The sequence below is a fragment of the Canis lupus genome, chromosome 7 (genome assembly GCF_003254725.2).
Source record: "Canis lupus dingo isolate Sandy chromosome 7, ASM325472v2, whole genome shotgun sequence".
Lineage (NCBI taxonomy): Eukaryota > Metazoa > Chordata > Mammalia > Carnivora > Canidae > Canis > Canis lupus.
Window position 1 is genome coordinate 8,098,796 of NC_064249.1, and position 26,351 is coordinate 8,125,146.

The window sequence follows — 26,351 nt, forward strand, 5'->3', positions numbered from 1 at the left end:
GTGCTTTTCCCTTGCCTACTCCTTGTCTTCTTCCTCCTCAAAGAACGGGGGAAGGAGTAGGCACTGGAGAAGATTGTGACATACTTCCCACAGGTCAATAAATACACGTTATCACAACTGTTTAAAAGTCCCGTCATAGCCTTCACATGTGCCAAGACGTAGGATTCACAGAAGCTGTATTGAGTGGACCATACAGACCAAGCTGATTGCACATGGTTACAAAGCTATTTAGTTAACTTGTCCTAATGCAATTTCCCCTCCACCTTCTTATGCATTTCCTGACAGTATCATTTGTAATAGCTTCTTTTTAATGCACAGAGATCGGTTCTTTCTAGTTTTTACCCAAATTTCTTGTCAATTGGAAATTCTTTTTATGAGATTCTGCTGCTATGGCTCCTTTCATTCCCTTGCCACCCATCCACCACCTTTTCACACCCCCTACCCCGCACTACTTCAGAAAGGAGCAAAGTCAGAGCTGGCCTCATTCCAGAATTCTGAAAAAGACACCGGGTACTTCAGAAGAGCAGAAACTCCTTACAACTCTTTGGGATTGGGAAGAGGTAACCAGAGGAAAGAGAAAATCTTTACAGAGACAGCTACCTGATATACATGAAAACCTATGCTGGGAACGTCTCTTCTATGTCAAAAAGCTGTTTGCCTCCCCATAGAAACTGCAAGGTTTGGATGTGACCCAGAGTCCCATCCTTGTCTACTTTTAGAAAGGGATCTTGATTTGCAACCAACTGAGAGCTCACACCAATGCACTAGCCAGAGAAAGGGTGGCTGGTGGGTGCCCAAAGATGGGAGGAGCTCCTGTGCCCAGCCCCAGAGGCCTCAAGGGCTCGGGGGCCCACTCAGATTGTACCCGAGAGCAAGAGAGAGGAACTGGGGTGAGCTAGCACTGTGGCTTTGTCTGTTTCCTGTTTCAGCAAGGCTGCCGTGCAAAAAGAAAGACGGTACCAAGAAGGGAAATGCTAAGGGGGCCCAGAGCCATGGATTGAGAGCTTGCATTTTACTCAGCTGCTGTCCTGCCCCATCTGAGACCAGAGCCAAGATCTGCCCAGGAGCTGGAATGCTTTCCTGAGCTGCTTGGTTTGGAGCCTGGGACCCAAGGTAACTGAGAAGGAGGATGCTTTTGTGTCCAGATTGGGGACCTCTGACTCTGGGGTGGGGAAGATGCTCGGTCATCCAAGCTTCCCTAGGCTCAGAGGGGGAGACACGGAAGCAGATGGATTAGTTTAAGAGTGTTTGGGGTTGGGTAAGCAGGAAGGCATCCTGGCTGGCTCCCGGAGGCACTAGCCATGGCATAGGGGTAGATCTTTGAACGCTCCTCTGCTCCGTCCTTCAGATTGTATTAGGAGTGAGTCAAATGACTTAGCGTCCCAGCTACCCAGTACTGGGCATGAGTTAAATGCTCTTTTATAGTTCCCCTCAAAGCAGGAGTCCCCAAAACAATAAGCTGCCTTTCCACAGCCCAGGTGCCTGCCGGCCCTTCTCTCCTGGGCTCACACTGGGAGCTCTGCACCAGGACGGCCAGACCTATACAGGAAGACATTCATTGCACACACAGCCAGGAAGTAGGAGCAGACTTGGAAAGGCAGCGACAAACCACTGTCAGGTGAGGGCAGCACCCTGACCTCTCCCTGAGGCACTACGCCCTGAGCCAAGATCACCTCCTCCCCAAGCTCCAAATGGGCCCTGTCATGCTGCCAGCTGCCAGAAAGCCTGGGCAGTGGCCCAGTGACCTTTCTTTGAACCACACAGGGACTAGTTCCCTTTTCTTCTACAGCCCATCCCTGTCAGTCAACCATGCCACATGGCTTCTTGTGTTGAAGCAAATCAGAACAGTCAAGACACCCCCGAAAGCTGGATGTGATTCCACTCAGCTGTGTGCACCTAATCCTACCGGGTGTCAGGCCCTGGGGGTCTGCGAATGCTCCCTTCTGTAAGGAGCCCTTTGGACGGCAAGTCCCCACTTGGGCAACAGGTCCCAGTGTTTGCCCCTTAGGAAGCAGAGCAAAGCCACTGCATGTGTCTGCAGACTGGTGCACTGGCCAGGGTCAGGCAGTCTGGGGAGACCTCATCTCAGGCTCCATCTCCTCCCCCACGGCGCTTTCCCCCTCAGGAAGGTAGGAGGATTCTCCATAATCACAGGCTTTGCCCCCTCTACAAAGCCCTAGGATTACCTGGGGCCCACGTTTTAATGGTGGGATGCAGACAGGCTGGACACCGGCTCTTCTCCCCACCTCTTCTTTGCTTTTCTGCCGGGCCTATTTGACATGGCGGTTGTGTCCAGCTCAAGGACAAGTCCTTGTAGCCCACATCCAGAGGTCAGACGAACCGAAGCAGTAAATACGATCCACATGAGGCCACATCCTCTCCGTGTAGTAAACAGAAAAGGGTGGGGAACAGAAGGATGAGGCATTCTTGATCTTGGGGTGCTGGTCCAGCTGAAGGCCTTGGGCTTAACAGCACCAAGTCTTTGGTAGCCAAGATCAGCAAGACAGGGGTAGTAATAATCCTACTTCAGTATTGTAAAAAAGCTGACATTTATTGTGTGTTATGTGCCAGATGCTTGATGTGCGTTTTCTTCTTTAATTCTTATAACCTTACAAGGGAGGTTGGGGTCTCGTTTTATAAATGAAAAAAACTAAGGCTTAGAGGCACTTAAAAGCAAAAAGGTAGTAGATGACAGAGCCAGGATATGAACCCACACAGCCAGGAGCGAGGGCTCTCTCCGCTTCCCCCATCTAAGGTAGAATTAGCCAGGAGCTACGGCTTAGGCTCCTAGAAGGGTAGATTCTGGACATGGGATTCACCTGTAATAATCCCGAGTCTCCTCCATTCAGTCATTTACAACTCAATATGAATGGGTCTTTTGCATCCTGTTCTGTTTTTAAATAACAGAAGTGGCAGGTGGGAAGTCAGGGAACCGTACAGAGTAGGAATGAGGAGAAAAGCCTAAAGAAAGGGGGGGAGCATCATCTACTCCCAGGGATGGGAGTAGAGAACAAGCATCCACAACCTCACAGTTTTCCTTTCTTTCTTTCTTTCTTTCTTTCTTTCTTTCTTTCTTTCTTTCTTTCTTTCTCTTTCTTTCTTTCTTTTTTTTCTTTCTTTCTTTCTTTTTTTCTTTCTTTTTCTTTCTTTCTTTCCTTTCTTTCTTCTTTCTCTTTCTTTTTAAGATTTTATTTATTTATTCATGAGAGACACACAGAGAGAGTCAGAGACACAGGCAGGGGGAGAAGCAGGCTCCCTACAGGGAACCTGATGCAGGACTCGATCCCAGGACCCCGGCATCATGACCTGAGCCAAAGGCAGACTTTCAGCCACTGAGTCACCCAAGTACCCTGCAGCCTCACAGTTCTGCCTGGGGTCTGCACTGCCCCATACCAGAGTATCCCCCACTAAGCCTCTTTGAGAGCATGCCTGGCTTGACCTTATAGGACCCCTCTCCTGGAGTAAGATTGCCCCACCCACAAATGACCCCAGGGAATGAGTGGTCTGATCAGAGAGATAGCAGGAATCCTGCAGAGAATTCTGGACTGAGCCAGATGGGCAGCAAAGTTCCAATGAAAGGACAAAAAGGCTGCTACCTGTTGAGTCTGTTTGGCCTATAAATAAACTCAAGGGGCCAGAGCTGGCAATTACTTGCTGGTCAATGAAGCTGAGATGCCCTTTCTGACCTATCCAGGAACGAGGTTCTGTGGGCAGTGGGTAGTGACATTGTAGGACAGAAAGGAGAAACAGAAGCTGGAAGGGGGAGTCCCTCTTCCTTCGTCCTCCACTGGGCTAGCTCCAATGGTCAGTGGAAACAGGGCACAGAATTTCCTGTGTTCAGGATCTGGCTCAGCCACATCCAGCCCCAAACAAATTTGCAGAAGGTAGGTGAGGGAGAATGGGAAAGAGGGAGAAAGCATAGAGAAAGAAGAAGAAGTTAGAGTTGGGGTTATGTGAATACCAGGTAAGATTATCTAAACAGGCAGCAAGTACGGCTTCTACACCACGCCTGGTTCCCTGGGGACTTGTGGTTACTGTTTTCATTTTTTTCATTTTTGTTTATAATAGCCTTATTGAGGTATCATTCATGTGGTTGCTGGTTTTGATGGTATGATTTGTATTTGGGCTAAGGAGAGCAGACCTAGCAGCCTACGTAGCCCTAGCAGGGAGGAGATTCTAAAACATGAAACCTTTAGCTTGGAGTGTTATTGAGCTAGAAGCTGTGAAATGGGTTTCAGTCAACACTGCACAGATGGCAGGTACTCAGCCAATATTGGTTTGAGTTGATGTGCTCCTGAGGGTCAGATCCCAATCCTGGGACAGGAGTGGATACCAATGGACCAACGTCAGGACTCCATGACCGGAGGAATTAGTGTGAGCTTTTCCTCCTAAACCATGCCCAGGTCTGGGCTCAGAAGCTAGTTGCTAAGGGTTAAGAAGACAGCAGTGGGTGGTAGTCACAGGACTGGCCCCAATTTTGGGGGGGGGGGGGTCTGGTTATTATTCCAGGCCTTGAGAAAAGAGTCACTCAGCTATTTCAGCTTGGGTCAAGAGAGCAGGAAAGATGCGGGCCTTCCTTTTAGATTGGAGAAGAGAGAGCCAGTTTACCTGTTCTCTAGAAGTCTCTGGAAAATGAACACATCCCTATCTGCCATCCAAAATGCTATATGCTCCTGACAATTTTTATCAATCGTTTCTCAGGTTCCCCTGACTTAGAAACAGGGTGAGATCAAGGAAGGTGAGATCAAGGAAGAAGTGGCAGTGCAAAGAGATCTTCCCACTTTGCAGAGGGGGAACGTAGGCCAGAGGAAAGCAAAAATTAGTATGGAGCCTGGACCTAGGAGTCCTGCTCCAAGTTCAACACCATCACCTCCTCAGTTTTCAACTGAGACATTGTGCTATTTCTGCCCCCTGGTCCAGGGAGATAGTCATTTTTCTGCCCATCTCCTGACCCCTCCCCTTCTCCTCCCTCTTGGCATTTGGCAGACCCAGGCAGCTATTCCAGGAACTGGAAGCCAAGCACAACAGGTGCTCAGGAGGTCATCATGATCAGCCCAGACCCCAGGCCTTCCCCTGGCTTGGCCCGGGGGGCTGAGAGCTATGAGGCCAAGTGTGAACGCCGGCAGGAAATCCGTGAGAGCCGTCGTTGCCGCCCCAATGTGACCACTTGCCGCCGGGTGGGGAAGGCACTGAGGACCCAGCAGAGAGAGCAGCTCCAGAGTGCACGACAACGGGAGTTCTTCAGGAGGAGGGACCTGGAGGTGGAGGAGACAGGCAAGGCCCAGAGCCCCAGGGCCAAGGAGCGAGGTCCCTCCAGGAGGCCAGGCCAGCCAACTGACCTCAAGGAACCCTTGTCTTGGGCCAACAGGATCTCTTCCCCCCGGCAGCAGGTGGGTCATGTCAAGGGACACGCTACTCTGGATGGAGGCAGGGGTACTAAGGCAGATGATTGGGCTCAGACTCACCAAAAAGTGATTTAAATTAAGCTCCTTCTTCCTCAGTCATAGAGCATCTCCCTTACCCACTTACTCATTCAGAGGTTTTTGTTGTTTGGGTTTTTGTTTGTTTAGCTCTTTTTTGTTGTTGTTTTGCACTGGCCTTTTAAGGAAGAAAAAAAACGTAAAAGCAATCCCATTGCTAATTCTTAGTTATCAGTTCAAATTTAGGCAGTCTATACATATGTTCTAGAGCATTTCTTCATCCATCATTCAACAAATATTTACTGAGTGCTTACTGTGTGCCAGGTACACAGGCCTATCTTCTTGATACTCTCAGGAGTACACACACACACACCCTCTCCTCTCCTCTTCTGTGAGACTATTGTACCCACCTACCTTTTCTCTGTTACTTGGACCATTCCGTTTGTACTAAATTCATGCAGCGAAGGTCTTGTCTGGTCCAGTAAGCTTTCCCTGGCTTCTCCAGGCCACCTCTGCACTCTGTGGTCCTTATGAGGTTATAAATCCTCTAAGATTGTGTAATAATACTTAGAGAACCCATCGTTCTGGCCTGGGAAGGAGCAGTGCTGGCAAAAATCAGGGTGTGCTGAGAGGATCTAAGCCAGCAAACCATCTGTGTCTTCCTACCCATGTTATGAGTATGCTGACAGCAGGGATGGGTCCGCTGTATTCCCTGGAAGTGCCTGGCCTGGTTCCGCACCCAGAGTAGAAGTTCAGTCGGGCTTCTTTTTTTTTTTTTTTTTTTTTTTTTTTTTAATTTTTATTTATTTATGATAGTCACAGAGAGAGAGAGAGAGAGAGAGAGGCAGAGACACAGGCAGAGGGAGAAGCAGGCTCCATGCACCGGGAGCCTGATGTGGGATTCGATCCCGGGTCTCCAGGATCGCGCCCTGGGCCAAAGGCAGGCGCCAAACCGCTGCACCACCCAGGGATCCCTCAGTTGGGCTTCTTAATTAGTGGATCTGTTATCAGTAATAGAAGGTGCTGCTCAGAAAAACGATCCTTGAGCCCGATTGTAAAATAAAACCAACTGTTTACCTTCTAAGGCGAGAAGACTTCTGAATGCTTTTTGTTTAAAAAGAATTTTTTTAAGGAGAAAAAAGTGCAAAAACACATTTAACTAAAGAACTTTGCCTAAGCCTGTCAGTTATCGAAGTTTTACTGAGCTCGAGTCGGTCTGCATGATTGGATACCACAGGCACCCCTTAGCCTTTTGGTGTTCTGTTACAACCATAGAATTTTTGAGTTTGCATGAAGAATATATAAAAAGAGCCGACTAGATTGTGACAACTACTACTATACCCCTCCCTACACATTCCTGCTCTACTGGCTCTTCTCACAAAACCTCAGCAGTATTCCAGCCATGACTGAGAGGAAGGAAGCCACCTCTCAAACATGGAAGGGACCTCAGAGATCATCTACATCACACAGACTCATTGCACAGATAGGAGATGAGACCTAGTAGAAAAGGCAGGGTCTGACCCTAGATGCCTTCACTCTCAGGCCAGTTCTCTTTCCACATCACCATGCTGGCAGCATAGGTGGCTGAAACCAAATAAGATAAGTCAGGGGTTCTAGAGAAAGTAAGGAGAGATAAGCCCAGCTCCCCATTTGCCTGGCATGGGAAGGACCATTCCTCCCACAGCTGAGGAAGGCCAGGAGCAGGGACAACTTTGTAGTTTTTAAGTTTTGAATGGGTTACCTTGGTTTTCTGGACCTGAAACTTGATCACTGGTTCACTTTTCTGCGGTCAGCTGGAGAATGATGCTCTAAGAGGCTCTAGGCTTTCCGCATCCCCTACTTGTTTTCCAGGTGTCAGGGACCAGCTCTGAGGTCTTTCCAAGCCAGCATCACCTTCCCTCAGGCCCCTGGAGGGATTTGGCCAGCCAGCCCTCCCAGGCTGAGGACCTTTCACTGAAGGATTATCCCGCCAAAAAACCACCCAAACACCACCGTGGTAAGAGCAGAGCCTCCCCCACCTCACTGGGGCCTGCAGAGAATCTGGCCACAGCAGGCTCAGCTTGCTGACAGTGGAGAGTCCCTGTGCCTTCCCACTTCCTCCTCCATGGGTTCTGAATCACCTTATCCTCTATCACTCAGGCACCCAGACAAAGGCAGAAACAGCCCAGCCAGCAATTAAGAATGATGCCAGTCAGCAGACCAAGTGAGTACCTTCCATGTCCTTGCCCCCAGCTTCCTTCCATACCATCCACTCCTCTCTTCTAAGCTTTGCTTGAATCCTCACCCAGTATGTGGAGAAGGAACACAGCAAACTTCCACATCCACCTTAGTTGAGAGAAAGGAAGGCCTTCCCCACCCTATTGGCTCTTCAGAAGAGATCAGAGAAGGAATCCACCCGCCATCTCCTGATGTGCTTGTTTCTTTGATCGAGTGTCATTTCTGTTTTTATTTCTTCTCTTCCCAGTTATGGAGTTGCAGTTCTAGATAAGGTAAGAAAATCCTCGCGTTGAAGGGGTTGACTCAAAGGGTATCTCAGCTCCTCTAAGCTCTGACATACTGGAATTCTATGGTAAACACAGCTGGGATGGAGGGGCACTTTCTTCCTGGATGAGCACAGACAGGAGGACCTGGAGGGACTCTGTCTGAGTCAAGGAAGAAAAGTTACTTGACACAAGCCAGTCTCGGCTCTCGTTGCATGTTCAAGAATTTCAGGGGACCTAGAGTCTTCTTGAATACCCTTTTTCTTTCTCTCTAGGAAATCATCCAGCTTTCTGAGTACCTCAAAGTAAGTAACATGTGAACTCTCCCCTCAGCTCCTTCACCCATTTGCTCTCTTCTCATCCAGATTAATCATGCCTTCTTGCATTTTTGCCCCCCCAGGAGGCCCTACAGAGGGAGCTGGTTCTAAAACAAAAAATGGTCATTCTCCAAGACCTACTGTCCACTCTGATAAGGGCCTCTGACAGCTCTTGGAAGGTAAGGGAATGAAATCTTTGTTTGAACAAAGCTTGTGGGCTCTTACTCTTCTTTACACACCACCCCAGCAAGAGAAGGGGTTTTCTCACTACTGAAGAGGCGAGGTAGGAGGTGCTAAGATCTAAAGGTCAAACATGCCACAGTAAATATATGGAAGAGCTCAGCTAAATCCAGAATCATTAGCTGGGCTCATGTTGCTCCACACCCAGGGAAGACTCAGAACCAAAACAGGCAAGAATTGCCATTTTTCAATTTGTTGGAAGAAAAGAAGGATGATCCCAATACATTTGCCGTTATTGACTATGGTGAATGTCAACTCTTTTTGTATGGGATTCATACCAATATTAACTCTGAGCCATCATGCACCTACTATTCAGCTTAGATATCAATGTCAAAGTGAGAAGGGACCTGAAAGATCATGTAGTCTAAGTTTTCCCATTTCACCAACAAGGAAACTGAGTGTCAGAGAGGTCAAGTGACTTGCCCAAAGTCACATTGCTAGTTAGAGGCAGAATTGGAACTAAAACTCAGGCCTCCTTATTTTAGTCCATTCATTCAACAAATATTTATAGATCATGTTCTCCGTACTGAGCACTGGAAATCATGAGATATTAATTAGTTAGAGTTCCTGCTTTTAGAAAGCTTGTGGTTTTGTCAGGGAGGCAGATGCCTAAACAATGCAGAGATATGACAAACGAAATAAGAGAAATGTTTTCAGTATATAATAGTATATATAAGATGGAAGGAATGACTCCAGAGAAGAGGAAAACCAAGGAAATATTTATAGTTATGGAAGTATTTTCCAGACTAACGTGGAAGCAGAAACTATATTCTAGGCTGGGGATACAGCACAGACAAAGACCTAGAGGCATAATATAGTCTAATGCAATGGGTCTCCAACACTTTAATCTGAAGACTGCTTTATACTCTTCAAAAAGTTTACTGAAAACCCCAAAGAATGTTTTGTATTTACCACATCAGGATTTACCATATTAGAAATGAAAACAGGAAACTTAAAATGTGTGTAAATTTTAAAATACAGTAGTAAACCCACTACATGCGAACCTAAATGACATACTTTTATGAAAAATAAGTTTATTTTCCAAAAAAATCATGAGAGGAGTAACACTATTTTACACTTTGGCAAATCTTTTTAAAGTCTGAACAGAAGATTCTCGTATTTCCATCTGCTATAATACATTGTTTTGGTTGAAGCGTATGGAGGAAAATCCAGCCTCACACAGATACATAGTTGGGAGAGAAAAGACCTCATAGAACCTGTGAAAGGGTCTCGGGGACTCTCAGGGGTCCTTAGACCCCCAGAGTGAGATCCCTTAGATGTTCAGGGAGCTACGCCACTGGAGCATAAAGTGCCTGGTCCAAAAAAGAATGCATGACCTCACGGGCCTCCATGAACATCTAACCCTGCGGCATAGATGGTTCATATTTAGACAGAGAGATGGGCTGGGAGGGTTTAAAACAAAACTGAGAAGTTAATGGTGATATAAAAGAGACTTCCTAAGCGCAGTCCTCCTTCCTCACGTGGCATTCTACGGGATTTAGTGTCTACGTTCAGGGGTCCTGATTGTCAAGGAAGTTGTTTTCATCAGCCGAGCAGGAGCCTGGGACAGACAGCTGTGCATGCCAGGTGGTTTCCGGTGCTGAACTAATTTGAGATCATCTCACTCATTTATTCAACAGACATCTGATAAGTTGCAACTATGTGCTGAGCCCTGTGCTATGGGGACAAAAAGAAGTAGGGTTCTTGCTCTTGAGGAGCTCACATATCAGCCAGGAAGAGAGAGATGTACGGTGTGATGAAGCTGTAACAGTGGTTTCTAAAACGTGACACGGAGGAGAGAGAAGCAAATAATTACTCGGCCCAAAGTGGAACAGGGTAGGCTTCAAAGGAAAGGGACCACTTGAGTTGGGTCAGGAAGGATGCGTCGTTTACTGGTTACAGAAGTAGGAATGATGATGGGGAAGAAAAAGCAGAAAGGAAAGGCTGTTTAAGGTAAAGGAATCAGAATGCTTATAGGCCTCTGTCTCACAAACAATTGGGTATAGCCGAGTGTGGCTGAAATGACGGCATCATGTCAGAGGAGTTCCAAAGATAAGACCAGAAAGGGCTTCAGATGGGTCTCTGGAATTATGAAGCTTAACCTTTTTCAGATGGACAGGGTATCTCAACCTTAAAATAATGTAGAGACTCTTTCCTAAATGAAAGGATCACAGATCCCGGAGAATACATGCTACTCCCAGTTCGAGAAACACTGCTCCAGGCCATCAGCAGGGTAGCAATGGGAGGACTCTGTATTTGGGTTTAAAGTCCTACACTTAGCAATGTTTGGCCCATCCTCACGAAGAGCTCAGTCAATAGCTGTGGAGCTGTGGTCACTTTGGCAGCATACACGCTGAAATCGCTGAGGAACTAAGTCGAAAATGAATGATCAGATCTGTGCTTTGAAATGTTCTCTGACAACAATCAGGACCCTGGCTCTGGGTGGGTGGGGAAGTGGCCAGAGCTGTGTTGACATCCCAAGCGAGTCATAGCAAGCTTGGCGGAAATGGGAGACATTTCCAAGGTCACCTCTGGAGGCAGTTTCACGCCACAAGGGGCATGAGAGCCTCGGTTCCTCTGCTTGTGGTTTTCTCCCTCCCGTCTTCCCACCCCTCCCTATACTCACCCTTCTTTTCTTCCTCCTTTCCACCAACCCCCTCCCCCCCACAGCTTCCTGTTTTTAACAGAAATAGTCAGATTTTTCAGTTAAGAGGTCTTGTTTCCCCCAAAACAAAATAAAGCAACCCTCTACTCCTGCCATGGAAGCCTCAACTTCCATGGAAGGACAGCCCGAGACTGTGGTCCTGGGAAAACTAATTGAGAAGAATGTGACCAAAACGGGGGCTGGCGTTCAGCCCAGTTCAGGCCTCTGTTTTTTCCATTTGGCCCCCATGATTTGAGTTTCCAACTTCACATGCAGGGAAGCTCACCACAAGCTCTGTGAGAACCCCAAGAATGAGGTCCCTCCATTGCTTCCTCCTCAAAGCTGACTCTGGGCCTATTAGATAATATGATGCGGCCTAGGGCCCTGCGGGGACTCCAGAGCAGAAACAATTCGGGTAATAAGAGAAAGCAAGCTCTCAGTGTTGGGCAATTCAAAAACCGAGGCAGGGCACACTTGGGTTTTAAGTTCTGTAAAGTGGAAACGAGATTTTTGAGATGACAGCCCAGCGGGGGATTGGCTGCAAGCCTCAATCAACCTCTGCTAGAGCAGAGATGAGCTGTGGGCTGGTGCTTCTGTGGTGAGGTGGTAGTGTTTCTGGAGAACAGATCAGAGGCTGGGGAAAGCCAAGCAGAAGCAGGAGCTGAAGCCCTCAGACCAGCACCAGGTGTGTACAGCCTCCACCTTGCTCCCTTTTCCAGCTGGGGGAGGGGGGGTGCTCTGCTCTCTGAGCCCTGGGGCTCCCAGGCTGGGGCGGGGGGCGGCGATTGCCAAAAAACGGTCCACTGTAGGCCTGTAAAGAGTGCTTCTTCCCACATACTGCACCACTGGGCTTCATGACGGGAGAGGGGGGCGTGGGGGGCTGGGGCTCACACCAGGAAACTACATGCCTCATTTGCAACAACTTGGCTACAACTTTCTTCCCTGCCTCAGGGAGTCTGGGAAGGTGGAGCTGTGGAGGAGATTTTTTTTTAAGCCCCAGACTTGGGTGGTCCTTCATCCCCACTGAAGGGGCTATCCTGAACTGTCTTCTGTTGCATTGTGAATGGAAAAGTAATCTGGGGTACGGCTAAAATACAAAAATAGTTGGGAGGGCCAAGATACTGGATTAAGACCATAGTAAGGGAGGAGTGAGGAATCACCCAAAAAAAGGGTAAGAGACAGGGGAAAATATAAGGATATTGCTTTGGGCTGGTCTGCTTTCTTCTCAAACCACAGCCAGATAAACCTTAAACTCGGTGGGTTTGATTACACTGTGCCATAGCAAGGAGTTTAGGCACAAGGAAAATGTAGAGATCTGAACCAGGAAATGGGGGTGCAGAAGTTGAGTTCAGGACCCGTGGATTGACAGTGAACCCGCCATTCAGGGGAAGGCAGCCCTTTACCAGTTAGTCCCAAGCCCAAAACAATGGAAGTCTTTGTCCATCTCTTTTATCTGTCCCAAAGCCCTGTGGTTACTGGCGATGCCAAATCCAGTTGGACTCTCAGCTCTCACACGAGACATTATGAAAAACATTAATAGCAGGAGGCACTTTGAAAAATTATTTTTGGCAAAGCTTTTTGCTTTTGCAAAGCCCAGCTGAGTAATACAGGAAGCAGAAAGGGTGGGGGCGCCCTCTGGCTCCCAAGGTTTAGAAGAATCAGCCAAACAAGATCAAAACAGGAGCTGTGAGATACCACTTCCTGCCTCCCCCAGGTGCCCTGAAACTCATTGAAGGGGACAGACCTCAAAACAGAGTCCTCTCCTCTGCACCCAGGCCACGGTAGACCAGAAGCATAATGAGGGTTCCAAACACCCAAGCCGCCTGACTGAGAGGGGACATGGCATCTTAGGCACTGAGAGAAATGTCATTTCTAGACCTCACAAGCATCTCACAGGGCCTGGTTGGAAAAGCCAGAGAAAGGATATGGAAATCGGTTCTTGCTAGAGACCCATGGCCTTTCCTCTGGGAAACCAGCTCTCATTGATGGCACCCGCTCCCCAACCCCCTCGTACACACAACCTTCCGTCAGACTGGAAGAACAAAGCCCTGCCCTGGGAAAAAGGGAGACAATTACAGGTGGAGGAAAGTACAGAGCAGCGAAGAGGTAGTTAGCTACTAGGCTGAAATACTGAAAAATTGAGAAACAGATAAGCCTCTTCCAGCTTGCCCTTCTCCACCCTCACCCTTGAGATTAGCATCCTTCCTGGAATGTCCAAGATGGCATCAAACCCACCCTGCTTGGGAATACACAGAACGTGGCTTTCTGGGAAGCCCCTTCACCACCACGACTACTCCCCAAATACACACACCCTGCCTTGATAGCTCTCCTCCATTTCCTGCTTTCTTAAAGGATTTCTCAACTTTTAAAAAAAAAAAAAAGATTTTTAATTTATTTGAGAGAGTGTGCACGTGCACACAAGAGAGCATGAGCAGGAGGAGGGGCATAGGGAGAGGGAGAAGCAGACTCCAGGCTAAGCAGGACCCCAAGATCATGACTTGAGCCAAAGGCAGCCAGCCACTCAACCAACTGAGCCACCCAGGCGCCCCACTCTCATCTTGAGTCCAGTGTGTGTGTGTGTGTGTGTGTGTGTGTGTGTGTGTGTGTGTGTTGAGGGAAAGGGGAGGTAGTGAGGGGAGATACTAGTTTGTTAGGGCTGCTATAACAAAATACCACAGTCTGGGTGGCTTAACCAACAGAAATTTATTTTCTCATAATTCTGGAAGCTAGAAGTCTAAAAGCAAGGTGTTGACAGGGTTGGTTTCTCCTGAGGCCTCTCTCCTTGGCTTGCAGATGGCTGCCTTCTCCTGTCTTCACATGATGTTCTGTTCTCTTTTTATGAGCACGCCAGTCATATTGGATTAGGGCCCACCCTAATGACCTCATTTTAACTTAATTATTTTTTTTTTCTAAAAGAAGGAAAGAGAGAGCATGGCAGGGGGGCAGGGAGAGGGAGAGAGAGAATCTCAAGCTGACTCCATACGGAGCTGGGAGCCCGAAGCAGGGCTCGATCCCACGACCCCAAGATTATAACCTAAGCCAAAATCAATAGACAGTCAACAGACTGAGCCACTCAGGCTCCCCTCAACCTAATTATCGCTTTAAAGACCCTATTTTCAAATACAGTCACATTCTGAGGTGCTGAGAGTTAGGATGTTAACATCTAAACTTGGGGTGAAGGCAGTGGAGGGAGGGCACAATTCAGCCCATGAAAGGAAGTAAGGAAGGGAATGTAGAGACTTCTTTAGTCTTACCAGCCTATACTTTAGAAGTAAAGCTCCAGGTACAAGGCTATAAAGAGATGAGGAATATAGAAGTGCCTAGACACGGGAAAGAGGTAATGAGGAAAGAAAGAAAGAAAGCTTAGAAGATTTCTTTCAAGTGAACTCCTAATCTGATATCCTGAAACATTGGCTAGAGAACCTCAAGGTACAGAGAAGAACTGAGGACAGTCTGATTCTCCCTTCTCCTGTTTCAGAGAAACTGGAAAAGATCCTTTGTCATTTTTCTTCCTCTCTACCTCCTGAAAGGGTTCAGTTCCAAAAACATTGCTTGAACACTGACCACGTTCTAGGCAATAAGCTAGAAAAACAGAAGAAAACTCTGCATGCTGTATTTTGGCCCAAACTCATTAACTCATCCCATTTGCTCCAGGGCCAGCTGAATGAAGACAAATTGAAGGGCAAACTGAGATCTTTAGAAAACCAGCTGTACACCTGTACCCAGGTAAGCATTCGGGAGGACACTTTCAGCCCAGGAATCTAGAATTAAAGGAGAATGCTTGAACCTTGATTCTACTCTCTAGAAATGACACTTGAAAGAGATGAAAGCACCCATACCTACTCACTCAGTTCTGTCTTTGCCATTTTCACTTTGGCCTCTAACCCATCCTTTTCTCCCTTTTTCCTGGCGTTCTTCCCTTTGCACCCTGAGAAGGAACCCTAGCATCAGTACTGTGCCAGTTCCAGGGGAATCTTAGGAATACCTGGAACTGTAGGGAGAGACCCTAGGTAAAGATTCACAATACCCAGATAGACCTTCATAGGTCCCAATCTCTGAATAGATAAGTTGGATATTATAATAAAGTCTTACAAAATGATTTCCATTCCATGGGCAACTTTAGTCTAGTAGCAATCCCTGGGAAGAAGTAAAAGGCTACCACTCTTGGGTTTTCTATTGCACTGTTATCCATCTTCAGTTAACTCATTAGCCTGGTCTTGGATTACAAGAGATAGAAAGAAATCAGCTTTCACACCTGAGAAGTGATGGATTTCTGATAAGAGAATGAGGTGTCAGATAAGAGAATGAGGTGATGTGAAGTTAGGGAGATAAGATGGACCTGGCTGCACGGTTTTGGTCTTAGGCGGGAACAGAGTTTATATACAGGTTTGCTGATCCACAATTTTTATTTTTTCAGTATGGCCTGCTTTGTCACTCTTATGAACTAAATAATGCCAACTGTGCTCATAAAATACTGACTTCTAATCCAAAATACCAGTCTATATATTTTCAGTGAGGGGTAAAGCTGGCCAGTATGGGTAAATCCACTAACTAGAACATACCCATGTATGACCTCAGCCAGTAGCTCCTAGATCTGGCTTCTAATGAAAGTTTTAAGAACATAAGATCTACTGATATTTAAATTCAAATTTTCAGATGATTCCAAAGTTAAATGGAAATTATTTCATATTGATCCCTAAATTTGCATCATCTGGACTACTGCTTATTCAGTGGGATAACTGAATTGACAGTAAAAGCTGCCTGCCTTCTCCAGAATCACAAGGCAAAAAGATGAAAAGGATAGGAAGGGGAAGACCCTAAGGGAATTTGCAAAGCTGCTCTTAACTTCTTAAGTTAAGCCAAGACAATTTTTAATGCAAATGTATGAATTTTAAAACATTAAGAGTACTGAGGATTGTTCAGATCTCTGAAGCTACACATTTTTTTAAAGCATGCTGTCTACCTTGAAGGAGTTTACAATCCCCTAAGGGACAATATTGACAATGGAGAGTCAATAGAATGAAAAGATAGACATACAAGGGACACTATGTGAACCTTAAGAAAAGCTACCTAATCCATAATGAGTTGAGGGATGGGAGTGATTGGTCAAGATTTATCAGAATTTACGTGATCTTTGGACTGAATCTTGAGCATGAGTAGAAGTTAACTAGGTGAAAAGGGTAGATGAGGATGCTCTAGGCAGAAGCTATACGGAAAAAGGCAAAGGCCAAAAAGCCCAGTGCTTAGGGGATCTATAAGCAATTCAGCTTGGGTGGAAGTAGCATAGAATCAAAGTCTGAGCTTATAAGGAGGAGCCATGCCAAGGAATTTGGACCTGCTCCTTAGTCACTGAGAGATTAACAGAGAGTTACGTGATTAGATTTACATTTCAGAAAGTACCCTTTGGCTACAAGGCTTGAAGATAGAGAAAATATTGAATTGACCCATACAATATTGTCCGAGTCTGAACTGACAGAAAGTCTGGAGAAGAGACAGATTGGAACTGTTAAAGAGGTTGATTTGACAATGCTCAATGAACCACTGATTAGTGGGAGAAAGAGAAATCAAGGATGACTCCCTGGTCTCAGGCTTGGGAGACAGTGGGTGAGGATGCTAGTCACTGAGAGAAGCAGCAGCCCAGGAGAAAGTAGGTTGAGAAAGACGATTTTGCTTTGGAAATGCTGAATTTGAAGTGCCTCTGGAAGGCCTGGGGGAATGCCCAACATGCCTAGAGCACTATTTGTTATGCGTGCTTACCTTCCTCATCACCTGGGACCCTCTCCCTGCCCACCTTGAGCCTGGAAGAAGACCCATCAGATTACTTCTATCTCTGCTCAGGGGGGCAGGGGAGGTGAGTGCAAGGACCAAATTCTTTTCCTTTCTGTATCCCAGCTCAGGGATTCGCACACAGAAGCTCAATATGTTTGTTGATTGGATCAAATTTACAGAAATACTCCCCTTGGGGAATGAAAAAGGTGTTATTGGAGATGGAAGACCAGAAAAACAGCTATGAGCAGAAGGCCAAGGAGTCACTGCAGAAAGTGCTGGAGGAGAAAATGAGTGCAGAGCAGCAATTGCAAAGCACACAGGTGTGGGGATGCTGGGCCTGGGACCCCGGGGTGGCTCTGGGCAGCATAGAAGGCAGCTGCACAACTCCCTGGAACCCCCAAGGCACCCTCCTCTTGTCTTGACCACCCTCTCAGCGGTCCCTGGCTCTGGCCGAGCAGAAGTGTGAAGAGTGGAGGAGCCAGTATGAAGCTCTGAAGGAGGACTGGAGGAAACTGGGGACCCAGCACCGAGAGCTGGAGAGCCAACTCCATGTGCTTCAGTCTAAATTGCAGGTACCAGGCCCGGGGTGGGGTGGGGACTTGGGGAGAGAAGGCAGGGCTCCTGGGTTGGGGACAGTGACAGCAGCAAGGAAAGAAGCTGCCACTAGGACGGGGGTTCCAAAACAGCCTGAGAGCATGTGGTTTTTAGTTCCTCACTCTTTCAGTTCCTCACTCATTACCCACTTTGTACCCGACTCACTGTTTGGGCTCTGAAATCTAATTGTGAGTTCAGCAAGGATGTCTGCACTGCTCATGCCAATGAACTAAGTGTTCACTGGATGACACCATCCAAATGCAAAGGATGTGACTAGAATATTCATCAGATTGCTGTCATACTCCAACCCACTCTCTGCACCCCATCCCAGCAGAGCATCCAGCTCAGAAATGCCTACTACTGGCACGGAACAAGCATCACTAGCTTACTTATAGGCTGGGTATTACCTAACATCCTGCCACTATGATTTTAAGCAATTATAGTAGACCCCTGGCATTCTCCAGGGTTCCATCATTTCCAACCCATGTTACCTTGTCAAAGTTAACTAATCTAAATCTCACTTTCCCCATCTCCGAAAGGAGGCTAATAGTACCCATATCATAGGAATGTTGTAGGATTAAGTGAGTTAATCCATACAAAGTATGTAGCACAATACCCGGCACATACAAGCCTCCACATATATTAGCTATTTTTCTTCATAGATTTTACTTACTTGGTTTGAAATTTTTGAGAACCCACATCAAAAATTTACCTTTATAATTTCATTGAAGCAGAAACCTGAGTAACCAAATTAATAAGACAGGGCATGGGAGTCTTATCGAAGGAACAAACCCAGCTGACCAGGGCACAATAACCACATCTCTTATAAAGGTCTTTTTCTTTTTAACCTTATTGAGAAAAACAAAAAACAAAAAACAAACAAAAAAAAAACGACCCTATCTGAGAGAAAAAATAGCAGTGTTAGAATGAAAAGACAATGTGAAGACACCTAAAAAGTGATGATTTGGTATTTTTCAATTTGGGCATTAACTCAAACGAGTTCCTTGTGAAACATCCAAAAGTCTAATGCATTGTTAAAATGTGAGAAATAGAGCAGCAGGAAAAAAAAAAAAAATCCTAGTTTCCATTTCCCTAATACTTCAGTCTATGAAATTCTAGTTTTCCTCTTCTATGGGATCTGTTCCCAACCTCCACCCTGGCACTGACCTGCTTCTGTGTCGGGCCCTCCTCCTTACAGGGAGCAGACAGTAGAGACCTACAGATGAACCAGGCTCTGCAACTTCTGGAGAATGAGCACCAGGAACTACAGGCCAAGATTGAACTTCTACAGGGGGACAGAGACAGCTCAGATACCCAACACCTACAAGGTACCCGGCTCCTCGGAGGCCTCTGGCTGAGAGAGCCCCAGAAAGGAAGCTAGGTGGAGGAGAAGGCCTCAGGCTTTGGTTGGGTTGGTGATTTCATTTTACCTCGAGGGAAAGGCAGGGCTGTTTTGATCATCCAGGACTGAAAATTAATTGTGCTGCACTAGCGAATCTTGTAGTATCGGCCTGCTTTTCCAGCCAGTCCCTCTGAACCAGGTCACAGCATTCCCACTTTAGTCACACGTGGCGAAGCTGCATTTCTAATTTGAAAGGGAAAGGTCAGTTGAAACACAAGGCACAGTGAAGGTCTCCCATCACAGCCTGTGTGTCAACAGGGCGGGGGCAGGTACCAAATCCTATGCAAACACAACTCTTGATTCAACCTGAGGTTGCTGAGGCCAATGAGATCCAAGGTCCTCGAGAGCTGATTTACCTCTCCAGTACTGTGACAAGTAGAAGAGTAGCTTCCACTTGACACACATCAGAGGCCACAGACATCAGAGGCACCTACTAACTCGTTCTCTGGTGTCAGGTTCATTAAGTCTTAGGTTCGTCTATTTCAGTTTGCATTATTTCATTTTCAGATCAACTGAAGAGGTCAGAGGAGGAGAAACTCACCCTGATGGCCAAAGTACAGCAGCTGCAGGGTAAGTTCCCTTTCCAAATTCTCAAAGTAGCACAGCTGGCTCTCTGGTGTTCTTGGGGCTCCTGTCCCACAAAAGGCATCCAGTGGAGGGGTTTGGGGCTGTCTTTGACATATCCCCTACCTCTGTGCATTTTCAGACCTTCTTGGAAAGTGAGGTCATGTACATAGCTCTTCACAAGTTAATATTTGCCGTTTTTTTTTTCTTTAAACTTCTCTCTTTCTGTGCCAATGACATCCGCCCAAATTTCCCTGGTTTTCAGATTTCAAAAACAAAAACAAAAACAAAAAAAATGGTAGGTTTTCTAAGGCAGTTATTTTATATATTGTCATTCATTACATATGTGAATATGTCCTATAGACTTCTGTCTTTAGGAATGGTTCAGAAAATCAGTTCACGCCATGTATGCCTCAAAACTACCTTTTGGAGCCAAAGAGGGAGTTTTTGTAGAAAAAAGGAAGTAGGCAATTGCCGAAAAGAGAACCTGATTTGATTAATATCTCCGCTGGCTGCCCACCACCTTAACCTCGGACACCCCTACAGAGAAATTTCACACAATGAATATTAAAAGTAAGGCAACCACCAGCAGATGCCAAGCACCTATTGGGCAGAAGCTGAATGGGCAAGGAGCCATGTCAAAATCGTGCATTTATTTATTCAGTACATATCTGTTGAGCCCCTATCAAGTGCCAGGTACTTTAGATATACATGGTGAGGATACAGTGCTGAGCAAGCTGACACAGCAGCTTCCCTAGGGAAGCTTACATTCTGAATAAGCTCTACAATAAAGTACAGAGTTTCTGTGAATAACTAAGTACGTGTCAGGTAGCAGTAACTACTATGGAGAAAAATAAAGCAGGTTAAAGGGAAACCGGTTGTTATTTCATACAAAGTCATCTGGGGAAGTCTTTCTTCTAAGGTAACATTTAAGCAGAGACTTAAAGGTAAAGACAAAGTAGGATGAGATATGAGGATGATGTACTTATAACAAAATACCACACACTGGGTCACTTAACAGAAATTTATTTTGCTCTGGAGGCTACAAGTTCAAGGTCAAAGTGTTGGCAGGGTTGATTCCTCCTGAGGGCTTTGAGGATACAATCTGTTCCAGGCCACTCTCCTTGGCTTGCAGATGGCCTTCTTCTTCCTGTGTTTCTTCTTGTCTTCTATCTATGCACGTCTGTGTTGAAATTTCCCCTTCTTGGAGGACATCAGTCATATGAAATCAGGGCCAACTCTAATATCCTAAAATACTTGATTACCTGTGTAAAGAACCTATCTCCAAATGAGATCACATTCTGAGGACCTAGGGGTTAGGATTTCCTATGAATGGTGGTGGTTATTCAACCAATAACAGACAAGAACATTTTGAATAATTAAGTTTCGAAGCAAAGTTCTGAAAAGACACTGTTTGCAGTAGATATGCTAGTATAGAAAAGTTCCTTATGTTTTCCTGCAGGTCTGCTCCAGAATCAATCCTTACAGCTTCAAGAACAGGAGAAACTCTTAACAAAGAAAGGTCAGCAAATTTACTTCCACAAATTCTAAGATAGTGGTCTTTCTTTGCCTACCTAGAGGCAGGAGACGGACCACATGACCTCTTGGAGTCCCATGCAGTTCTAGGAGTCTGTTAGGGCAGGAATCTAGGGGAGCTTTTTGGTGATTGATCATTGGCTTTGAGAACACTTTAACCAGTTAGCCTCCTATCCTGAGAAGTATATAAACTGTGAAAAGAATTTCTACTCTCTCCAAAAACATATGTCTGTGTTGAACATTTCAATAAATTGATTTTGAACTCAGGATTTAATGTCAATTTTTACACTTGACTTTCTGAATCAAATCCAACTCCCCAAGTCCACACTGTGTTGCATGCAACGGTTACCTCACTCTTAACCCTCAAGAGTCTTCTGCCTTAGCTCTCTGAGAAGAATTCATCATGTACGGGCGGGGGTCGGGCAGGGAGAAAGACCCTCACTTATGCGTTCCATGAGGTCTTTTGTTTTCTCATCACAATCACCATGTAAAAGATAAGACAGAAATTATTATACTCACATAGTATGGATAAGAAAAGAAAGTCTACGGTCATAAGAATTAAGGACACCACTAAGACAACAATCCACAATTTCTAACTCCTAGTTCACTGCTCTCTTCACCAAGACTAAGACTGCCACGTGGCTCAGAAGCCATCCTTAAGCCACCCCATGAAGATGAATTCTAGGGTAGGACAGCCATTCTCATGACTGAAATGAGGACAGAAGGGAAAGGGCTTAGTTATATCAAAGCACCAAACAAACCTACCACCAGAAATACTACAAAAGAAACTGGATTAGTAAGTATCCTCTAGAAATATCTGCCATTAAACAGGACTAGGGATACAAAGAAAAGATGCCAATCTTGACCTCAAGGGGCTCAAATTCCAGCTCTGTGTCAAGATTGAGCAAGGTCCCAATGGGAGGAAGTGAGAGAATTCTACTCCGTGCAGTCTCGTCAGGGACAGGTCCTCCCTTGCTCCCTCTCCTCCCTTCCCGTCACTCCAGGGTTCTCTCAGTGATAAGGCCCTCCCTCGGAGGTGTGGACCTCACTATCACTGAGAATCTGGCTGCTTTTTTAGATCAGGCTTTGCCTCTGTGGAGTCCAAAGCCCTCCCATAATGAAGTGGAACCTGAGGGTACAGGGAAGGAGAAAGAATGGGATTTCAGAGACCAGCTGCAAAAGAAGACTTTGCAGCTCCAGGCCAAGGAAAAGGAGGTGAGACGGTGACCTCAAGATAGTGAGGGGATCATCCCACAATAGTAAGGAAAACTACTGGGAGGCAGCCAGAGAGCAAAGATTTCAAAGTTTAAATTGTGACTGGATGTCAGTAGGTATTCATTTGCCTTTATAAAATGTCTTTACTTTTGGGCTAATTTGTCAATCTTTTCCTTCCTTTATTTATACCAACTGTTATTCAGGGTTTTACTAGTTACCTTTTGTAAAGTCAACCTAAACTCAAACACATTTAATAAACATATTATTTCCTCAAACTTTGCCCTAGAGTTATCTCAAAACTATATATATATATATATATATATATATATATATATATATACATATATAGTGTCTTTTACGCAAATATAATTTTAAATTATTTATATATATATATATATATATATACACACACACACACACACATATATACATATATAGTGTCTTTTAATTAACAAAGCCCTTTCCATCTACATACTGGGGAACATACATATCCCCAGAAGTATTCATATGCAACTCAACCAGGTCCTGGCAAAGATGCTTTTACTAAGATCACTCCCAGGTCCTCTGTGCTAGAAGATCGTCATTTTTTGGTGCCCCCATCTACAAAGCACTTACACATACACAATCATGAGAGCACTGACATGTACAATACATATTATAATATGCATTATAATCATTTAAATGGACACATTCCAGACAAAGTAGGTGAGACAGTCAAAAGGCAAACTGAAATCTCTGAGAAAGGCTGGGAAGGGAGGATGATGGTAAAAATTCCAAATGAATGAAGGGGTAACTCACATGGGGCCCTCTCCCCAATCTGAGCTGTCCCAGAAGGAACTGATGGTGATGACGTTGGTGGTATTCTCCCCCCAGTGCAGAGAACTGCATTCGGAGTTAGACAACCTCAGTGACGAGTATCTCTCCTGCCTACGTAAGCTGCAGCATTGTCGAGAAGAGCTGAACCAGAGCCAACAGCCGCCTCCCAGAGTAAGAGAGTCTATCCTCCCGTATTGTCCTGGATGATGGTGGGACGGTTCCTCCTTTGGCCAAATCTTGCAGATAAAATTTATCAGCCTGTGCCAACCTCTGGCCAGCCTGTTCCACTCAGCCTGGTTTATATACTTGACAGTATAGCAAGTGTCAGTAAACACTGGCTCATGCATCTAAGCCTAATTTTCATGGAACTCTTGAACCTGAAGGGGAAGACTATTAGCTAAAACATGAAGTGGTGTTCTTTTAGCCTATTATTGTTTTTTTCTTTTAGCCTATTATGAGCTAGTGGCAAGAGTAAGGACAGCAAAAGCACTAAGGAATACAAACGGAGAATAATATAATTTTGCTGAATTATTTTCCATCCTTGATTATTATCGTATTTAAGTATCTGGCCTTTGCTGGGTTTGATTCCCCGGGCCAGTAATCCTGGCTTAGGAGCCAGTGACCAGCAGTAAAGTGATTTAATCCCAAAGGAAGTGACCAAGTGAGAGGGGCAGTGATGTAAACAGCTTTTTCTCCTCTACTGACCCAATACTTTCCACTGGGCAGGGATGAGAAGAAGGAAGATTATTTTTGCCTGTACCTTCTCTAAACAACCCATGGCCTCTTTCTCTCTCCCCAACACCCCCTCCTCAACCCCCTCACAGAGGCAATATGGCCAGTGGCTCTCGATGCTGATGATAATGATTGCTATAGCACTGGCAGTGCTCCTGGCCAACAAGGACAGCCTGATGATATGAATCACTTGTGACAGCTGCATGAGTGAAAATCTGAAGCAAGAAACTTAATGAAAAATTCAGAAGGTTTACATACTTTAAAGTGTGGATTTCCCTGAGATTTTTGACTTTGCTATTATTTTTTTTTAACCTACTGTAAAATAAACAAACTTCACCTAATTGTCTCTGTTCCTTGGAACTCTTAGTTTACCCCTGAAAGACATGTCATATCCATAAACGTAAGACATTTGAGCATCCTGGTCTAGTCTCCATAGTCCAATTAAGTTGGTGGTATATGAACATGCAGTAAAACCTACCCAGTCCTCCACTTTCCGGCAGACACTATCCACTAGGGCAGGTATATTTACAACCACCACACAAGAGTATATTGCTTGTCCTCCACCACCTTTCTTCACAATCTCTTTTCTCCTATCGCCTACCCAATTAAAAAAAAAAAATCAACAGATATCTCAGCAACGTCAAGAGGACTTCCTAGTATAGAAATGGCAAAAATGTATGACCAAGGCCACCAGCACCTACTCCCCCTGCCCATGGCAATGTGCACAACTGATGACAGCATTTTTCCCTACTGTTCTCAAGATGCTCAGAATTCGTACTTGAGAGGTCATCCCTGAGCTAGAACTGATCATTTTCTGAATACCATCCACATGAGAGAAACACTAAAGTCAGAGAGCCACTGCTGGGAGCGTGACTATCTCGGAGGAGATGCTCAGGTCAGCAAAGTCATTCTGAGCCCTACATCGAGTTCTAAGGTCTTCCTCCCAAGTATTTAGAATCTCTCTCAGGGCTGGGAACGAGCTCTCTGGGACACTAAAGGAATACAGCAAGACTGGGGGATGACCACGCAGCCATGAGATCCGAGCAGCAAACACCCGTAGTGGGGTCAGGGCTAAGCAGTTGTCATCTCCCTGGTTCAGTTGAAAGGTATACGGAACAGGATAGCCCAGGAGGATCCCAAACACAGTACAGAGATTCCAGTCTGAGGAACGAAGTCTGCTGCAGGAGACTGCCACGGACAGGTCCTTCTGCAGCCCTTGCAGATGCGTGATGATCTCAGCCATCAGGGCCTTCAAATCCTGAAGCTGGTCCAGGGAGCAGATAGACGGGTGAGGCTGGGAGCTGGAAACATCCACAAAGGCTATGGTACCAAGCAGCACCTGCTCCAAGGACTGACATACACGCTCGGGACTGACAATCAAGCTGTTTTCTCCGATCTCCAGGATGTGAAGTCCCTGGGTGGGGAAGCCCAGGGCCCGCAGCTCCTCCAGATAGCTCTGAAGCTCTGATGCCCCTGCACAACTGCAATCATACAGCAGAGCTGGCTTCAGTCCCCGGGCCACAGCCAGCACCTCTCCAGCTAGGTGAAGGCAGACGGCTTGGGGTGGGCACCGTCTCTTCCCCATGCCCAGGGTCTGCTGAGCAGCTGCCACCAGCCTCTGAGGGCTTGGTGCTGACACGGGATCTGCAAGTGACATCAGGCACGGCCTCCTTACCTAGCCACAGTTCCCTTCCCTGGGCCGCACGTCTGAGCTCCAGACACTTGAGGCAACGGCCTAAAAACAAAACAGTAGCAGGGGATTATTAACACCAGCCGGGGACATACCGGGAAGCCTGCCAACAGCCTACCCCTACGTTTCGGAGCATCCTCCAAACATCTTTCTGTCCCTCCTTCTGCTTTGAGACGCTAACCCAGACCAGACAAGGCGGGATCCCTAACCTGGTTCCTACCGTTGACTCAGTCTCCCTCAGTCCCTAATTCAGGAGTCTTTCGGGTCTTCTGAGTAGATGCACATTCTCTCTGGCTTCTTCTAACCTTTTTACCTGTTGCAGATTCCTTTCTCGGATTGGAACCTTAGGGAGTAGCGGCAGGGCTGTCTTTTGCAAAATTCCAGGCATTTCACCTAAAACTACCCCCCCGCCCCCGGGGAGGCAGAGTTCTGGGCTCCCAATGCCCTCTCTCGACTGCCAGCTTCCTCCTTCCCTTCCCGCCGACAGCTGCAACGGTGACCCGATCAACAGACGCCACAAGGCAGATTCACGACCCCTGCACCCCGGGACGTAACCGGGAGAGCCGGAGGAGGCCCGGACTGGACTCCCGCCGACGCCCCTTCGGCAAACGGGCTCCCTCCATTCCCCGTTCCCGGGCCCGAGCATATCGTAAGGATCCGCTAAAGGAGCCAGCGCTCGCTCTCTCGCTCTCACACACACACATACTTCCTGCTTCCGCTTCCGCCGCCGGCTCGCGGGCTCGGAAGCGCCTTCCGGTTCCCTGCGGGCCGCCGCCAAGACGCGGAAGCCCGCAGGCTCCGCCGCCAACACCGGAAACCGCTCGCGGCGCGCGGCGGAACAGGCCTACTGCGCATGCCCAGCACAAACGCTCACGCCGCTTTCCCGCGACGTCATCCAGCGCGCTGTCGCGCCCCTCGCCTTAGAACCTTCG

The 26,351-nt window shown here is 46.5% G+C and overlaps 2 protein-coding genes across 11 annotated transcripts; one reads left to right on the forward strand and one right to left on the reverse strand.

The window, feature by feature from the left end:
• Window positions 1-849: 849 nt before the first annotated feature.
• TRAF3IP3 (TRAF3 interacting protein 3) lies at window positions 850-24,070 on the forward strand. Of its 4 annotated transcripts, XM_025429815.3 has the most exons (17): window positions 850-1,113; window positions 1,474-1,618; window positions 4,987-5,390; window positions 7,272-7,416; window positions 7,560-7,623; window positions 7,885-7,909; window positions 8,176-8,205; window positions 8,301-8,396; window positions 14,756-14,827; window positions 17,050-17,190; window positions 17,305-17,442; window positions 18,663-18,792; window positions 19,374-19,436; window positions 20,893-20,952; window positions 22,045-22,181; window positions 23,055-23,168; window positions 23,822-24,070. In XM_025429815.3, exons 3-17 carry the CDS (start codon window positions 5,046-5,048, stop codon window positions 23,912-23,914), a joined length of 1,653 nt encoding a protein of 550 aa, XP_025285600.1. In that variant the 5' UTR covers window positions 850-1,113; window positions 1,474-1,618; window positions 4,987-5,045; the 3' UTR covers window positions 23,915-24,070. The 4 variants fall into 4 exon arrangements, with proteins under 4 accessions (XP_025285600.1, XP_025285598.1, XP_048968025.1 ...); XM_025429813.3 differs by lacking the exon at window positions 1,474-1,618; XM_025429816.3 differs by lacking the exons at window positions 850-1,113; window positions 1,474-1,618 and adding an exon at window positions 3,722-3,884.
• C7H1orf74 (chromosome 7 C1orf74 homolog) lies at window positions 20,441-26,335 on the reverse strand. 7 transcript variants are annotated; one of them, XM_025429824.3, is made up of 3 exons: window positions 26,126-26,335; window positions 25,405-25,464; window positions 20,441-25,030 (listed from the first exon to the last, which is right to left on the reverse strand). In XM_025429824.3, the coding sequence occupies exons 1-3, from the start codon at window positions 26,272-26,274 to the stop codon at window positions 24,577-24,579; spliced, it is 663 nt and encodes a 220-aa protein (XP_025285609.1). In that variant the 5' UTR covers window positions 26,275-26,335; the 3' UTR covers window positions 20,441-24,576. The 7 variants fall into 7 exon arrangements, with proteins under 7 accessions (XP_025285609.1, XP_025285603.1, XP_025285604.1 ...); XM_025429818.3 differs by having other exon boundaries at window positions 20,441-25,210; window positions 26,126-26,334; XM_025429819.3 differs by having other exon boundaries at window positions 20,441-25,464; window positions 26,126-26,316.
• Window positions 26,336-26,351: the final 16 nt, after the last annotated feature.